A 19,201-nucleotide genomic window follows, 5' to 3' on the forward strand; every position below is an offset into this window, starting at 1 on the left:
TTGTTTTAGGCAGATCGCATCAGAGGAGGATTCTATTGCATTGACCTGCACGAGTGGTCGTGAGCAGATGCGTTTGTTTTGAGACTCTTGTTAATTTGTTCATGTCCTTTGCTAATTAGTGCATTATTAGCCCAGTTATAGCAATTTCTGGTCAGCAATGGGTAGTGATAAGTGATTGCTTCCTACAAGAGCACAAAACATATACATTTCTAGCCATCTTTGAAAAGCCAGTCAGGTAAAGAGCTTTTTAATATCTTAAAGGGGCAGTGATGTATTTTGAGAAGGGCTTGAATAAGCTACGTAGTCAATAGGCAGATGGTAGCATACACTTTTGTCTGATAATGGTATGCAAATAATGATTTTTGATTTGTAAAGGGGTTTCCTCATCAAAAAGCACAATAAAACATTTTCAGTCACCTCCTTGTCTGAAGGATTGCACACAGCGTTGCACAGTGGCTGCTACTGTAGGCTGTATCGTAGACACCACACAGTGGCTGCTACAGTAGGCTGTATCGTAGACACCACACAGTGGCTGCTACTGTAGGCTGTATCGTAGACACCACACAGTGGCTGCTACTGTAGGCTGTATCGCAGAACACCACACAGTGGCTGCTACTGTAGGCTGTATCGTAGACACCACACAGTGGCTGCTACTGTAGGCTGTATCGTAGAACACCACACAGTGGCTGCTACTGTAGGCTGTATCGTAGAACACCACACAGTGGCTGCTACTGTAGGCTGTATCGCAGAACACCACACAGTGGCTGCTACTGTAGGCTGTATCGTAGAACACCACACAGTGGCTGCTACTGTAGGCTGTATCGTAGAACACCACACAGTGGCTGCTACTGTAGGCTGTATCGTAGAACACCACACAGTGGCTGCTACTGTAGGCTGTATCGTAGAACACCACACAGTGGCTGCTACTGTAGGCTGTATCGTAGAACACCACACAGTGGCTGCTACTGTAGGCTGTATCGTAGAACACCACACAGTGGCTGCTACTGTAGGCTGTATCGTAGAACACCACACAGTGGCTGCTACTGTAGGCTGTATCGTAGAACACCACACAGTGGCTGCTACTGTAGGCTGTATCGTAGAACACCACACAGTGGCTGCTACTGTAGGCTGTATCGTAGAACACCACACAGTGGTTGCTACTGTAGGCTGTATCGTAGACACCACACAGTGGCTGCTACTGTATCGTAGAACACCACACAGTGGCTGCTACTGTAGGCTGTATCGTAGAACACCACACAGTGGCTGCTACTGTATCGTAGAACACCACACAGTGGCTGCTACTGTAGGCTGTATCGTAGACACCACACAGTGGCTGCTACTGTATCGTAGAACACCACACACTGGCTGCTACTGTAGGCTGTATCGTAGAACACCACACAGTGGCTGCTACTGTAGGCTGTATCGTAGACACCACACAGTGGCTGCTACTGTAGGCTGTATCGTAGAACACCACACAGTGGCTGCTACTGTAGGCTGTATCGTAGAACACCACACGGTGGCTGCTACTGTAGGCTGTATCGTAGAACACCACACGGTGGCTGCTACTGTAGGCTGTATCGTAGAACACCACACAGTGGCTGCTACTGTAGGCTGTATCGTAGAACACCACACAGTGGCTGCTACTGTAGGCTGTATCGTAGAACACCACACAGTGGCTGCTACTGTAGGCTGTATCGTAGAACACCACACAGTGGCTGCTACTGTAGGCTGTATCGTAGAACACCACACAGTGGCTGCTACTGTAGGCTGTATCATAGACACCACACGTGGATGCTACTGTAGGCTGTATCGTAGAACACCACATGGTGGCTGCTACTGTAGGCTGTATCGTAGAACACCACACAGTGGCTGCTACTGTAGGCTGTATCGTAGAACACCACACAGTGGCTGCTACTGTAGGCTGTATCGTAGAACACCACACAGTGGCTGCTACTGTAGGCTGTATCGTAGAACACCACACAGTGGCTGCTACTGTAGGCTGTATCGTAGAACACCACACAGTGGCTGCTGCTGTATCGTAGACACCACACAGTGGCTGCTGCTGTATCGTAGACACCACACAGTGGCTGCTGCTGTATCGTAGACACCACATTGGCTGCTACTGTATCGTAGAACACCACACAGTGGCTGCTACTGTAGGCTGTATCGTAGAACACCACACAGTGGCTGCTACTGTATCGTAGACACCACACAGTGGCTGCTACTGTAGGCTGTATCGTAGAACACCACACAGTGGCTGCTACTGTATCGTAGACACCACACAGTGGCTGCTACTGTAGGCTGTATCGTAGAACACCACACAGTGGCTGCTACTGTATCGTAGACACCACACAGTGGCTGCTACTGTAGGCTGTATCATAGACACCACACAGTGGCTGCTACTGTATCGTAGACACCACACACTGGCTGCTACTGTAGGCTGTATCGTAGAACACCACACAGTGGCTGCTACTGTAGGCTGTATCGTAGACACCACACGGTGGCTGCTACTGTAGGCTGTATCGTAGAACACCACACAGTGGCTGCTACTGTAGGCTGTATCGTAGAACACCACACAGTGGCTGCTACTGTAGGCTGTATCGTAGAACACCACACGGTGGCTGCTACTGTAGGCTGTATCGTAGAACACCACACAGTGGCTGCTACTGTAGGCTGTATCGTAGAACACCACACAGTGGCTGCTACTGTAGGCTGTATCGTAGACACCACACAGTGGCTGCTACTGTAGGCTGTATCGTAGAACACCACACAGTGGCTGCTACTGTAGGCTGTATCGTAGAACACCACACAGTGGCTGCTACTGTAGGCTGTATCGTAGAACACCACACAGTGGCTGCTACTGTAGGCTGTATCGTAGAACACCACACAGTGGCTGCTACTGTAGGCTGTATCGTAGAACACCACACAGTGGCTGCTACTGTAGGCTGTATCGTAGAACACCACACAGTGGCTGCTGCTGTATCGTAGAACACCACACAGTGGCTGCTGCTGTATCGTAGAACACCACACAGTGGCTGCTGCTGTATCGTAGAACACCACACAGTGGCTGCTACTGTATCGTAGAACACCACACAGTGGCTGCTACTGTAGGCTGTATCGTAGAACACCACACAGTGGCTGCTACTGTATCGTAGAACACCACACAGTGGCTGCTACTGTATCGTAGAACACCACACAGTGGCTGCTACTGTATCGTAGAACACCACACAGTGGCTGCTACTGTATCGTAGACACCACACAGTGGCTGCTACTGTAGGCTGTAACGTAGAACACCACACAGTGGCTGCTAATGTAGGCTGTATCGTAGACACCACACAGTGGCTGCTACTGTATCGTAGAACACCACACAGTGGCTGCTGCTGTATCGTAGAACACCACACAGTGGCTGCTACTGTAAGCTGTATCGTAGAACACCACACAGTGGCTGCTACTGTAGGCTGTATCGTAGACACCACACAGTGGCTGCTACTGTAGGCTGTATCGTAGAACACCACACAGTGGCTGCTACTGTAGGCTGTATCGTAGAACACCACACAGTGGCTGCTACTGTAGGCTGTATCGTAGAACACCACACAGTGGCTGCTACTGTAGGCTGTATCGTAGAACACCACACAGTGGCTGCTACTGTAGGCTGTATCGTAGAACACCACACAGTGGCTGCTACTGTAGGCTGTATCGTAGAACACCACACAGTGGCTGCTACTGTAGGCTGTATCGTAGAACACCACACAGTGGCTGCTACTGTAGGCTGTATCGTAGAACACCACACAGTGGCTGCTACTGTAGGCTGTATCGTAGAACACCACACAGTGGCTGCTACTGTAGGCTGTATCGTAGAACACCACACAGTGGCTGCTACTGTAGGCTGTATCGTAGAACACCACACAGTGGCTGCTACTGTAGGCTGTAACGTAGAACACCACACAGTGGCTGCTACTGTAGGCTGTATCGTAGACACCACACAGTGGCTGCTACTGTATCGTAGAACACCACACAGTGGCTGCTGCTGTATCGTAGAACACCACACAGTGGCTGCTGCTGTATCGTAGAACACCACACAGTGGCTGCTACTGTATCGTAGAACACCACACAGTGGCTGCTACTGTATCGTAGAACACCACACAGTGGCTGCTACTGTAGGCTGTATCGTAGACACCACACAGTGGCTGCTACTGTAGGCTGTATCGTAGAACACCACACAGTGGCTGCTGCTGTATCGTAGAACACCACACAGTGGCTGCTGCTGTATCGTAGAACACCACACAGTGGCTGCTACTGTATCGTAGAACACCACACAGTGGCTGCTACTGTATCGTAGAACACCACACAGTGGCTGCTACTGTAGGCTGTATCGTAGAACACCACACAGTGGCTGCTACTGTAGGCTGTATCATAGAACACCACACAGTGGATGCTACTGTATCGTAGAACACCACACAGTGGCTGCTGCTGTATCGTAGAACACCACATGGTGGCTGCTACTGTAGGCTGTATCGTAGAACACCACACAGTGGCTGCTACTGTAGGCTGTATCGTAGAACACCACACAGTGGCTGCTACTGTAGGCTGTATCGTAGAACACCACACAGTGGCTGCTACTGTAGGCTGTATCGTAGAACACCACACAGTGGCTGCTACTGTAGGCTGTATCGTAGAACACCACACAGTGGCTGCTACTGTATCGTAGACACCACACAGTGGCTGCTGCTGTATCGTAGACACCACACAGTGGCTGCTGCTGTATCGTAGACACCACATTGGCTGCTGCTGTATCGTAGACACCACACATTGGCTGCTGCTGTATCGTAGACACCACACAGTGGCTGCTACTGTATCGTAGACACCACACAGTGGCTGCTACTGTAGGCTGTATCGTAGACACCACACAGTGGCTGCTACTGTAGGCTGTATCGTAGAACACCACACAGTGGCTGCTACTGTATCGTAGACACCACACAGTGGCTGCTACTGTAGGCTGTATCATAGACACCACACAGTGGCTGCTACTGTATCGTAGACACCACACAGTGGCTGCTACTGTAGGCTGTATCGTAGAACACCACACAGTGGCTGCTACTGTAGGCTGTATCATAGACACCACACGTGGATGCTACTGTAGGCTGTATCATAAAACATCACACGGTGGCTGTATCGTAAAACACCACACGGTGGCTGCTACTGTAGGCTGTATCATGGAACATCTATTTCAAAAGCTAAAAAAAGCGTCTATGTAAAAATGTTATGGGATGCATTTTCCCCATAATGCTAGGGCACTGTGACGATGGTCCTATGTACTCTGTCACAAATCTAAAACCTTTGATAAAGCACCAGACATGGTTTATGAGAAGGACATTTATTTATTGATGATAATGTGGGGCAGCGATGTTCTTTTTGTTGGTCGATCATCCATGAACGAGAAGTAACAAGCGGTTTGAGTTTGGCGCACCGGGAATTGGTTTTTGTTGTGTCTCCCGATGTTTAATATAGGCTCTTTCTGGTCATACATTTGGTGATACCAAGTTCTAGATACAATGTGATATTGTTTACTAATTAAAACGTGAAGGTAGATGGTCAGAAATGTGTATGATTACCTTGTATGTCCTCGTTTTGAAGAGGGTTCTGTTCATAGTTAATGAATGGTACGGGTGGCGCGGTAGGAGCTTAAACCCAGGGACGTACGTTTTTATATCCCAGATAGTATTTATGCTTTGAAGCTGTGTTTCCCAGCCCTGGTCCTCCAGGACCACCAACAGTAAACGTTGTAACCCTGGACAAACGCCTCATTCAGCTCATTGAGGGCGTGATGATTTAGTTGATTCAGGTGTGCTTGTCCGGGGTTACAATAAGAGTGTACTGTTGGGGGTACTGGAGGACCGGGGTTGGCAAACACTGCTCTAAAGCATGGGTTTAGCATAGCTACTGAGGTGTGCTGGTGTATGTATGGTACTGTATTTAATGTGCTTTGAATGTCAATTGACCAGATATGTGTAAGGGTTTCCCGTTTTAGTTGCATCATGGGTATTGCTATTGTGATACAAGCTGTATCACAACTGGCCGTGATTGGGAGTCCCATAGGGTGGTGCACAATTGGCCCAGCATCGTCCAGGGTTTGGCCGGGGTAGGCCGTCATTGTAAATAAGAATTTGTTCTTAACTGATTTGCCTAGTTAAATAAAGGTTACACATAAGAAACCTGTCCTCTCATTGTGGGACAGGACAGGGGACAGGTCAGCATGCTGCTGGGTTTTGTTTGAAGAGCTCTATTTGATCCAGTTTATTGTTTTATAAATACTTGTACATTTCATCGGCTGTTATTATCTTCACTTGCAAATAAAAAGTGTCACTCTGGGCAAGAAATAATGTTCTGCCTTGATGCCTTCTCACTGTAGAATCCTACCGCCAGGTCTCACAGCCACTCTGGTAGGACTACATTATGATCGAATGGCCACGGTAGCCTACTTGGCCACGGTTAAAACTAACTTAAAGCGGGTACAGCCTCAGGGTTCACAGTAAACGCAAAACAGTCACGTTTGTGCTCAGCATAACTGAAATTTGCTCAGTGCCGGAAATAATTTGAGGAAGGGAACATTGATCATGAGCCTGCCTAAGAGCCTTGTCTCACAGGTCAGACGATTGTTTCTGAAAGACTGGAAATAGTGAGGTTTGGTCCCTAACTACTGGTTGTCTATAGTGGGAGGTAACAGGTGTTGACGTCAAACTGTATTGGTCACGTGCTACGTAGACCAGGTTTAGACTAAAAGTGAAATGTTTAATTACATGACCTTCCTAACCACACAGAGAGAAAATAATAATAGAAAAGTAAAATACGTAATAATAAATCCACAATGAGTAACGATAACTTGTCTATATTCAAGGGGCCCCAGTTGTGAGTAGATATGCACGGGTACGAGGTAGGCCTACATAGTAATTGATGTGCACTGTGTCTCAGTGGAGACCTTGGCAGCCTGCAGGAGACCTGACCCCAGCCAGCGGCAGTGTTATGGAGACAATTGTTTATCTACTGGCTGTGTGCGTGTGTGGCCCAGGGACTCCTCCTACTGCGCAGAACATTACAGCTGACAACCCAGAGGTGCTAATGGAAACCACAGAGGACAACCTCTGACCTGAATGTCATTTATTCCTAGGAACGCACAGAGATACAATAAAGATGTTAGCTGGAAGCCTGGAACAATAATGATTTTAGTTATATTATTAGGGTTGTTGTGTGTCTCTGTCATCCATGTAAATGGAAGGAACTAAGTACTTTTAGACAGGAAACCCTGCAGGGGTATCAGCTGAGTGTCACAGACCTTTTTCAGCTGATCCAGACACCAGAGAGGAACTGGGGGGATTAGGTAGTGTTTCTCTCCAGACACCAGAGAGGAACTGGGGGGATTAGGTAGTGTTTCTCTCCAGACACCAGAGAGGAACTGGGGGGATTAGGTAGTGTTTCTCTCCAGACACCAGAGAGGAACTGGGGGGATTAGGGAGAGTTTCTCTCCAGACACCAGAGAGGAACTGGGGGGATTAGGTAGTGTTTCTCTCCAGACACCAGAGAGGAACTGGGGGGATTAGGTAGTGTTTCTCTCCAGACACCAGAGAGGAACTGGGGGGATTAGGTAGTGTTTCTCTCCAGACACCAGAGAGGAACTGGGGGGATTAGGTAGTTGTTTCTCTCCAGACACCAGAGAGGAACTGGGGGGATTAGGGTAGATGTTGTCTCTCCAGACACCAGAGAGGAACTGGGGGGATTAGGTAGTGTTTCTCTCCAGACACCAGAGGAACTGGGGGGATTAGGTAGTGTTTCTCTCCAGACACCAGAGAGGAACTGGGGGGATTAGGTGAGTGTTTCTCTCCAGACACCAGAGAGGAACTGGGGGGATTAGGGGCTGGAGGGTGTGTTTCTCTCCAGACACCAGAGAGGAACTGGGGGGATTAGGTAGTGTTTCTCTCCAGACACCAGAGAGGAACTGGGGGAGGATCTAGGGGTAGGGTGTTTCTCTCCAGACACCAGAGAGGAACTGGGGGGATTAGGTAGTGTTTCTCTCCAGACACCAGAGAGGAAGTGGGGGGATTAGGTAGTGTTTCTCTCCAGACACCAGAGAGGAACTGGGGGGATTAGGTAGTGTTTCTCTCCAGACACCAGAGAGGAACTGGGGGGATTAGGTAGTGTTTCTCTCCAGACACCAGAGAGGAACTGGGGGGATTAGGTAGTGTTTCTCTCCAGACACCAGAGAGGAACTGGGGGGATTGGGTAGTGTTTCTCTCCAGACACCAGAGAGGAACTGGGGGGATTAGGTAGTGTTTCTCTCCAGACACCAGAGAGGAACTGGGGGGATTGGGTAGTGTTTCTCTCCAGACACCAGAGAGGAACTGGGGGGATTGGGTAGTGTTTCTCTCCAGACACCAGAGAGGAACTGGGGGGATTGGGTAGTGTTTCTCTCCAGACACCAGAGAGGAACTGGGGGGATTAGGTAGTGTTTCTCTCCAGACACCAGAGAGGAACTGGGGGGATTGGGTAGTGTTTCTCTCCAGACACCAGAGAGGAACTGGGGGGATTAGGTAGTGTTTCTCTCCAGACACCAGAGAGGAACTGGGGGGATTAGGTAGTGTTTCTCTCCAGACACCAGAGAGGAACTGGGGGGATTAGGTAGTGTTTCTCTCCAGACACCAGAGAGGAACTGGGGGGATTAGGTAGTGTTTCTCTCCAGACACCAGAGAGGAACTGGGGGGATTGGGTAGTGTTTCTCTCCAGACACCAGAGAGGAACTGGGGGGATTGGGTAGTGTTTCTCTCCAGACACCAGAGAGGAACTGGGGGGATTGGGTAGTGTTTCTCTCCAGACACCAGAGAGGAACTGGGGGGATTGGGTAGTGTTTCTCTCCAGACACCAGAGAGGAACTGGGGGGATTGGGTAGTGTTTCTCTCCAGACACCAGAGAGGAACTGGGGGGATTGGGTAGTGTTTCTCTCCAGACACCAGAGAGGAACTGGGGGGATTGGGTAGTGTTTCTCTCCAGACACCAGAGAGGAACTGGGGGGATTAGGTAGTGTTTCTCTCTATGCTATGCTTCCTATGCTAGGCTCACAGCTCACCTTGCGTGGCACCCACAGCATGGGACACTTAATTTAGGGAGGTCACAATTTAAGTCTTCAGAGATTTATTACTGCTAAAAACTCCCCATGGCTCATAATAGGGAAAGCATTTGAAGACACAGGCCCCCACTCACAAGTGTGATTTTTCTTTTTTATATATATATATATTTTTTTTTTCTTCCATAGCTTAGTGGGCTATGACATATTACATGTGACAGGGGTGTGATGAAGACCCACCATGCTGTAGTCCTCACCTCCCTCCTGGTCCATTTATCTGCTCTGTCCAGTATGCCATCCAGAACGGTTTAACGGTCCCAGCTCTCAAAAGATAAAGTGTGTTTATAAGCACAAAGGGCAGGCTACACGTCGTTCTCCTTTTTTAGCCTTCTCTCCTTTCCCCATGTCCTGACAACGAGTAGAGAGCAGCGGGTCTTAGGCAGTGACGTCCTTTCTATCCATTCTTAGCTGCTGGCAGAATGGCACGTAACTCGTCCATTCATTTAACACTTCAGGTATGGCCACTTGACACGCCAGAAATTGAGAGGAGGGTAAGAGGGAAGGTTTACCATTGTGTGTGACGTACGTAAACAACAGACAGGAAGGCGTGTGTGTGTGTGGGGGGCAGCACAGTTTGTGATGGTAACTCAAGGGTGGCTGCAGTGTATGAAAACAACTGGATTTGTCTCTTGTCATTTTGGGCCTGTAAAGAAAGGGGATCTAAAGATTGTAGAATGCTGAAATCAGTGTATATACCCAGCCCAACTGCAGATAAGACTATTATACATGGTAGACCGTGATTGACCATGCCTCTCTCTACCCTGTTCCCAGGTCACAGAGCGGTCTATGTGGGTGTCCATGTTCCTCTGGGCAGAGAGACCAAACGAAGGCACCACCGCCACCGCGGCCACAGACACCACCGCAAGAGGAGAGACCGCTCGGACCGTGAAGATGGACGAGAGTCTCCTTCCTATGGTAGCTAAGACCAGTTCACTCTCCAACCTCAACGTCTGCTTCATTCACTGTCCTCAGATCAGCTCTATTGCCATATCTCCATTCTCCAGCCGTGTTTCCTATACCAAGCCTTTTACTGTCCTTATTCCACTAATATTCCTCTTGGTTATACTACATTACCCATCTTCCACCTGTACCCCCTGTGTTTCAGACACCCCGTCCCAGCGGGTCCATTTCATCCTGGGGACAGAGGATGATGATGAAGAGCACATGCCCCACGACCTGTTCACTGAGCTGGACGAGCTGTTCTTCCGGGACGGACACGTCTACGAGTGGAGGGAGACAGCCAGGCACGACGCACACCCTTCCTCACTACTCCTAGTGGATGTTTCCTCATCCAACCACATCAACAGCTCCTTTAATCTGATGTGTGTGTGTGTGGTGTGTGTAGGTGGTTAAAGTTCGAGGAAGACGTGGAGGATGGAGGGGAGCGTTGGAGTAAGCCCTATGTAGCCACGCTGTCTCTACACAGCCTCTTCGAGCTCCGCAGCTGCATCCTCAATGGCACTGTCATGTTGGACATGAGAGCTAACACTATTGAGGAGATCGCAGGTGAGTGTGTATGTATGTTTCTGCAGACATTTTACTGTGTGTATGTATGTTTCTGCAGACATTATACTGTGTGTGTGTGTGTGTGTGAAGGTTGAATGTGTTGAATAAAGCATGTAACTGTTGAATAAAGCATGCAGTCTACCCTGTACCCCCCATAGACATGGTGATAGACAGCATGGTGGCGTCAGCTCAGCTGGAGGAGGGGTTGAGGCAGAAGGTGAGGGAGGCCATGTTGAAGAGACACCACCACCAGAACGAGAAGAAGCTCAGCAACCGCATCCCTCTGGTGCGCTCCTTCGCTGACATCGGCAAGAAACAATCTGACCCACACCTGCTTGAGAGAAACGGTGAGGGCCCTCGCTGCACCTCTGCTTTTCCCTCTTCTGCTCTTTATCCCCTCATTTCAGCTCTTCTATAAAATAAGGGTTTATTTACACCCTTTTTTACTGCAGTTTAGCCGTGTTTTGACAGATTGAATGTACAGTGGGGCAAAAAAAGTATTTAGTCAGCCACCAATTGTGCAAGGCCTGTAATTTTCATCATAAGTACACTTCAACTATGACAGACAAAATGAGGGGAAAAAATCCAGAAAATCACATTGTAGGATTTTTTATGAATTTATTTGCAAATTATGGTGGAAAATAAGTATTTGGTCAATAACAAAAGTTTATCTCAATACTTTGTTATATACCCTTTGTTGGCAATGACAGAGGTCAAACGTTTTCTGTAAGTCTTCACAATGTTTTCACACACTGTTGCTGGTATTTTGGCCCATTCCTCCATGCAGATCTCCTCTAGAGCAGTGATGTTTTGGGGCTGTTGCTGGGCAACACGGACTTTCAACTCCCTCCAAAGATTTTCTATGGGGTTGAGATCTGGAGACTGGCTAGGCCACTCCAGGACCTTGAAATGCTTCTTACGAAGCCACTCCTTCGTTGCCCGGGTGGTGTGTTTGGGATCATTGTCATGCTGAAAGACCCAGCCACGTTTCATCTTCAATGCCCTTGCTGATGGAAGGAGGTTTTCACTCAAAATCTCACGATACATGGCCCCATTCATTCTTTCCTTTACACGGATCAGTCGTCCTGGTCCCTTTGCAGAAAAACAGCCCCAAAGCATGATGTTTCCACCCCCATGCTTCACAGTAGGTATGGTGTTCTTTGGATGCAACTCAGCATTCTTTGTCCTCCAAACACGACGAGGTGAGTTTTTACCAAAAAGTTATATTTTGGTTTCATCTGACCATATGACATTCTCCCAATCTTCTTCTGGATCATCCAAATGCTCTCTAGCAAACTTCAGACGGGCCTGGACATGTACTGGCTTAAGCAGGGGGACACGTCTGGCACTGCAGGATTTGAGTCCCTGGCGGCGTAGTGTGTTACTGATGGTAGGCTTTGTTACTTTGGTCCCAGCTCTCTGCAGGTCATTCACTAGGTCCCCCCGTGTGGTTCTGGGATTTTTGCTCACCATTCTTGTGATCATTTTGACCCCACGGGGTGAGATCTTGCGTGGAGCCCCAGATCGAGGGAGATTATTGGTGGTCTTGTATGTCTTCCATTTCCTAATAATTGCTCCCACAGTTGATTTCTTCAAACCAAGCTGCTTACCTATTGCAGATTCAGTCTTCCCAGCCCGGTGCAGGTCTACAATTTTGTTTCTGGTGTCCTTTGACAGCTCTTTGGTCTTGGCCATAGTGGAGTTTGGAGTGTGACTGTTTGAGGTTGTGGACAGGTGTCTTTTATACTGATAACAAGTTCAAACAGGTGCCATTAATACAGGTAACGAGTGGAGGACAGAGGAGCCTCTTAAAGAAGAAGTTACAGGTCTGTGAGAGCCAGAAATCTTGCTTGTTTGTACGTGACCAAATACTTATTTTCCACTATAATTTGCAAATGAATTCATAAAAAATCCTACAATGTGATCTTCTGGATTTTTTTTCTCATTTTGTCTGTCATAGTTGAAGTGTACCTATGATGAAAATTACAGGCCTCATCTTTTTAAGTGGGAGAACTTGCACAATTGGTGGCTGACAATACTTTTTTGCCCCACTGTATGTACTATGCACATGTTCTTTTATGAAGTGGGTTGGGTCTTTTAAAGAGGTGTCATTTGGCTGAGGTAACTGAGTGACAAGACGATGGGCAAGATCTGATTGGTGCATGGGCCTTTTACTGGCATGTGATTTTCCCATCATGACTGTTCTTGAACACTGCAGTGATAAGTCTGAGTTTGTTTTGTGTGCTAGATTGTGTTTTCTCCTGGAAAGATGGTTTTGTGAATAGGTTTTTGTGTTGAACTGTTGTAATAGGCTAATATTTAATAACTTCAAACCAAAGTAAGTCTGTGCACATGCCATCATGTAGCAATTAAATCACAGTTGAAGATTATTGGTCAGCTTCCCCCTTGCTTGTGATTGGTCCGTTTGAGTGACCTATAGTATATCCTTATTAAAGTGTGATATAACCTTATTTATTTATTGCGTTTTTGTAACATTGTTGCAAAAGGTTGCTAAACAGTGTTTTGGTGTGTGTTCGCTGCTGTTTGTGGGCAGTTGGCATTATGACAGATGTTAATTGATCTTGACTTAATCTCTCCTGGTTTACTGTGGCTCCATGTATGTTGTGCAAATGTTCCATGTGACATTTTGGGATGTACTGAATATGCCCCTGCTCTTTGTCTTTGACTTCCACTAACAAGACACTTCCAAGGCCTGGGCTTTGTAGCATGAAGAGCATCGTTCCCAACACACATTTAGGATTTCTACCCTTGATTTATTTTTCCTCTCCCTCTTTCCTTTTTCCATCCTGTCTTCTCTCCTTTCCCAACTACCCTTGCCCCCTCTATAGGAAGTCTATCCACCTCCGCCCCTCCCTCCTCAAGGGAGTCCAGGGGGTCTCAGTTCCTCAGCCGCTTCCTGCTCAGTGCCAGCACCCCCTCCTCCCCCCTTAGCACCCCCCAGAACACCCCTCCCCTAGCCAGATACAGATCCTCCACCCCTCCCTGCCTGTCCTCCACCCCTCTGACTGACCCAGACCTAGACCCAGAGATTGGGGTGGCAGCTGGTGAGGGTAGGAGCTGGAGTATCCCCAGTGTGGTGGTCCATGCTCCAGATGTGGAGGAACTGAAGCTCCGGTCCTGTCTAGTCAAGGATCACAAGGAGGAGTCTGAGGGTGCAGACCCTGCCCCCACCTCCAGCAGGTTAAATATCACGCAAAAAGCTTGAAACCCTTCCTCCATGCCTTCTTCACCTTACATAATCTGACCCCTCTCGGTCCTTAACATTGTATGTGTCTGTCTGTGTGCGTGATGACTTGTGAAGCACTTAACTTATTATGGCTGGGGGCAGTATTGAGTAGCTTGGATGAATAAGGTGCCCAGAGTAAACTGCCTGCTACTCAGTCCCAATTGCTAATATATGCATATTATTAGTATATTTGGATAGAAAACACTCTGAAGTTTCTAAAACTGTTTGAATGATGTCTGTGAGTATAACGGAACTCGTATGGCAGGCAAAAACCTGAGAAAAAATCCAACCAGGAAGTGGGAAATCTGAGGTTGGTCGTTTTTCAACACATTCCCTATTGAAGATACAGTGGGATATTGGTCATGTTGCACTTCCTAAGGCTTCCACTAGATGTCAACAGTCTTTAGAACCTTGTTTGATGCTTCTACTGTGAAGGGGGGCCGAATGAGAGGGGATTGAGTCAGGTCTGCCATGAGCTGACCATGCGCGTTCACGTGAGAGTTAGCTTGCGTTCCATTGCATTTCTGAAGACAAAGGAATTCTCCGGTTGGAACATTATTGAAGATTTATGTTAACATCCTAAAGTTTGATTCTATACTTCGTTTGACATGTTTCTACGGACTGTAACGGAAATGTTTGACTTTTCGTCTGCTCTTAGTGAACGCGCTTCGTGAGTTTTTGGATTTGTTTACCAAACACGCTAACAAAAGGAGCTATTTGGACATAAATGATGGACATTATCGAACAAAACAAACATCTATTGTGGAACTGGGATTCCTGGGAGTGCGTTCAGATGAAGATCATCAAAGGTAAGTGAATATTTATAATGTTATTTCTGACTTCACAATATTGCGGATATCTTTATGGCTTGTTTGGGCTCTGAGTGCCGTACTCAGATTATTGCATGGTTTGCTTTTTCCGTAAAGCTTTTTTGAAATCTGACACAGCGGTTGCATTAAGGAGAAGTTTATCTAAAGTTCTATGCATAACACTTTTATTTTCATCAACATTTATGATGAGTATTTCTGTAAATTGATGTTTTGGAAGCAAAACATTACTGAATGTAACACGCCAATGTAAACTGAGATTTTTGGATATAAATATTAACTTTATCGAAGAAAACATACATGTATTGTGTAACATGAAGTCCTATGAGTGTCATCTGATGAAGATCATCAAAGGTTAGTGATTAATTATATCTCTATTTCTGATTTTTGTGACTCCTCTTTGGCTGGAAAAATGGCTGTGTTTTTCTGTGACTCGTTTGTGGTGCTTTCGCTGTAAAGCCTATTTGAAATCGGACACTGTGGTAGGATTAACAAGAAGTGTATCTTTAAAATGGTGTGAAATACTTGTATGTTTGAGGAATTTTAATTATGGGATTTCTGTTTTGAATTTGGTGCCCTGCACTTTAACTGGCTGTTGTCATATCGTCGCAGCCATAAGATTAAAGAGTACATTTCATCAAAATAAAACCAGATGTTTTAGACTCAATTCTGGTCTTCATTTCCACAGTTGGTTGCGAAAGAGCTATATTTTGATTTACTATTAATCTCCCCCCCCCCCCCCCCCCCGGCGGTTGCATCACACCTTGAGAAGGTTCCTCTACGTCATCTCAAGGGAGCGGTTCGGTATGAAATACACTCCCTTCTGGATGTGCTTGGTGGTACCACCTCGAGGCTTACTATAAAAACAGGTGACCGCACGCCTTATTTGGCAATGGTCTTGGTAAGTGGAGTGTGCCAAATATATATTTTGCATGACGCTTCCTTGACTAGACTACTGACGTTACACAAAATTCTAAAGGCAGGAATGCCAATTTCCGCATATGACCAAATTCAACGTTTTTGCTTACCGTTTCATGCATCTTTTACGAAGAAAAAAAAACATGTAGGCTATGATATGCATTTATTTGTAGCTACATCCATCGTTACAAGAAATAGATGACAATGGCTCATAGTTCAATGGTTGTGAGTTCTAATCCCACGTGGGGCAGAGATGTGTCATTAAAACTTGTCATTAAAAGTCATTAACTTGTTTTTCAACCACTCCACACATTTCTTATTAACAAACTATAGTTTTGGCAAGTCGGTTAGGACATCTACTTTGTGCATGACGCAAGTAATTTTTCCAACAATTGTTTACACAGATTATTTCACTAATAATTCACTGTACCACAATTCCAGTGGGTCAGAAGTTTACATACACAAAGTTGACTGTGCCTTTAAACAGCTTGGAAAATTCCAGAAAATTATGTCATGGCTTTAGAAGCTTCTGATAGGCTAATTGACATACTTTGAGTCAATTGGAGGTGTACCTGTGGATGTATTTCAAGGCCTACCTTCAAACTCAGTGCCTCTTTGCTTGACATCATGGGAAAATCAAAAGAAATCAGCCAAGACCTCAGAAAAAAATTTGTAGACCTCCACAAGTCTGGTTCATCCTTGGGAGCGATTTCCAAATGCCTGAAGGTACCACGTTCATCTGTACAAACAATAGTACGCAAGTATAAACACCATGGGACCACGCAGCCATCATACTGCTCAGGAAGGAGACGCGTTCTGTCTCCTGGAGATTAACGTACTTTGGTACGAAAAGTGCAAATCAATCCCAGAACAACAGCAAAGGACCTTGTGAAGATGCTGGAGGAAACGGGTACAAAATTATGTATATCCACAGTAAAACGAGTCCTATATCGACATAACCTGAAAGGCCGCTCAGCAAGGAAGAAGCCATTGCTCCAAAACCGCCATAAAAAAGCCAGACTCCGGTTTGCAACTGCACATGGGGACAAAGATTGTACTTTTTGGAGAAATGTCCTCTGGTCTGAAGAAACAAAAATAGAACTGTTTGGCAATAATGACCATCGTTATGTTTGGAGGAAAAAGGGGGAGCCTTGCAAGCCGAAGAACACCATCCCAACCGTGAAGCACAGGGGTGGCAGCATCATGTTGTGGGGGTGCTTTGCTGCAGGAGGGACTGGTGCACTTCACAAAATAGATGGCATCATGAGGGAGGAAAATTGTAGCTATATGGAGCAACATCTCAAGACATCAGTCAGGAAGTTAAAGCTTGGTCACAGATGGGTCTTCCAAATGGACAATGACCCCAAGCTTTCTTCCAAAGTTGTGGCAAAAGGGCTTAAGGACAACAAAGTCAAGGTATTGGAGTGGCCATCACAAAGCCCTGACCTCAATCCTATAGGAAATGTGTGGACAGAACTGAAAGGCCTGTGCGAGCAAGTAGGCCTACAAACCTGACTCAGTTACAGCAGCTCTGTCAGGAGGAATAGGCCAAAATTTACCCAACTTATTGTGGGAAGCTTGTGGAAGGATACCCAAAACGTTTGACCCAAGTTAAACAATTTTAAAGGTAATGCTACTAAATACTAATTGAGTTTAAATTAAACTTCTGACCCACTGGGAAAGTGATTAAAGAAATAAAAGCTGAAATAAATCCGTCTCTCTACTATTATTCTGACATTTCACATTCTTAAAATAAAATGGTGTTCCTAACTGACCTAAGACAGGGAATTTGTAATGGGATTAAATGTCAGGATTTGTGAAAAACTAAGTTTAAATGTATTTGGCTAAGGTGTATGTAAACTTCTGACTTCAACTGTATATAGATGGATGGATGGATAGATGAATAGATAACATTTTTATTTACAATATTCATCCTGTGCCCACACACTTCTAATTCTGAAAAGTGAACGCATGCCTGTGAGAGGGGTGACCCTGGTAGTAGTTGTAGGTTTTTATACAGTACCCAAGACTATTAATTTGAGTTAATTTGACCAAGAGCTACTGCATGAATTCACTGCAATGTGGATTGGACTGAATTGAGCTCCTAATCTTCATTATCTAGGTGATGACTCGCTTTTTCCCCCAACACAATACCGCAATAAATGTTAGTCTACATTTCAATGTATAATTATTTTTTTTTTGCACCACATTGGGGATTTTAATTTACACCGCCAGTGGCAGTAGATGTCAGGAACTTACCACCTTTCCACTGAGAGCTGACTGTCCAGAACCATATTTGCTCGAGATGCACATAATTTTATTATCAGCACGTGTCAGTGGACTTCTGGTGAGAATGCTTTAGTGTTGGGATCAGGTACTACTACGTTTACCCACCCACAAAAACAAATATTTATGAGCAATTTCCCCACTACCCACAACTTCTCACCTGAAAATGTGAACGGTTTGGGCAAAAGCTGAATTTGGAGTTGAGTTACCCTTTTACAAAGTTTGGTAACTGTTTACATTAAGTTGGCCCTATGTTATTGTAATCAGGCACTATTACCCCCATTACCACTGGCTAATAAATTATATCAGGGTTTAATGTGAGGTGTGCTCAGGATTCACCCCCATATGCACACAGCCGCTGCACAGTATTACACAGAGTTCCATAACAAGTCCTAGTTTCAATTGGCAAGGTTCATAAGACCGTAAGATGAGAGATCGAAATACGTTTTTACAGCAAGAGGCTGAGGCCATGACACGTGTGTGTGTGTGGTGTGTGTAAATACCAATACGTGAGTGTGTTCTGTTTTTCCCAGCTTTAAATGTGCTGTCTAACTCGACCATGTGGTGTATCTTGGCTGACTGGTTCAGTAAGAAGCAGGGGATTGATGCAGACAGGCAGGGCCCCATTGGAGCACATTCCACCACTAATCTCCCTCTGAAACCTTTCTGTCCAACTCCAGCCTCTGTAGGGTTGGTCCTGTTAACACAGAGGATGTCTTTGGGTGTCTACCTAATTGACCCCCCCCCCCCCCCCCCCCCCACACTGTTTAGTTATATGACTTTGTTGTTATACGTGGAGTTTCTCACCCAGCATGTACAGAGCAGCTGCATGTCTGAACAAACTCTCAAACTCACGGAGTCACACATACATAGCCCCCCGCTCTCCTTCTCAGACACATATAATTGTGTACGTCTACAAATTGTACCAATTCCCCATTCATATCGGCCATACACACAGTTCATTTTTACTGTTCAATTGACCACTGGTTTCTTCTTCCTCCCCTTGGGCAGGCCTCCTGGCATCCCCCCAGTCAGCTCCTGGGAACCTGGAGAACAGTAAACCGAGTGAGAGCCGCATCAACGGAGGAAGCAGAGAGAACAGCACTGTGGATTTCAGCAAGGTAACGTCTCTCCTCCCACTGCCGAGCAGTGTGTAGACCCACGTTCACGAGGGCAGACAAGTAGAGCTCTGCTACCCGACCCGGACCCGACATTATACATTGGGTTAGGCCCGAGTAGGGCCTT

The 19,201-nt window shown here is 46.4% G+C and overlaps 1 protein-coding gene across 5 annotated transcripts in view; it reads left to right on the forward strand.

The window, feature by feature from the left end:
- The window catches only part of LOC139573154 (sodium bicarbonate cotransporter 3-like), a 78,397-nt gene that overhangs the window by 30,453 nt on the left and 28,743 nt on the right, over positions 1 to 19,201 (forward strand). For all 5 annotated transcript variants that reach the window (XR_011674549.1, XM_071396310.1, XM_071396308.1 and 2 more), the window contains exons 3-7: positions 9,944 to 10,087; positions 10,278 to 10,416; positions 10,518 to 10,678; positions 10,837 to 11,025; positions 18,968 to 19,077. Coding sequence is in view for 4 of the 5 variants with exons in the window: in XM_071396310.1 (XP_071252411.1) it covers positions 9,944 to 10,087; positions 10,278 to 10,416; positions 10,518 to 10,678; positions 10,837 to 11,025; positions 18,968 to 19,077 (743 nt within the window). In the remaining variant the exon portion in view is untranslated. The remainder of the gene's footprint in view (positions 1 to 9,943; positions 10,088 to 10,277; positions 10,417 to 10,517; positions 10,679 to 10,836; positions 11,026 to 18,967; positions 19,078 to 19,201) is intronic.

Source organism: Salvelinus alpinus, chromosome 4, assembly GCF_045679555.1.
Source record: "Salvelinus alpinus chromosome 4, SLU_Salpinus.1, whole genome shotgun sequence".
NCBI classification, from domain to species: domain Eukaryota; kingdom Metazoa; phylum Chordata; class Actinopteri; order Salmoniformes; family Salmonidae; genus Salvelinus; species Salvelinus alpinus.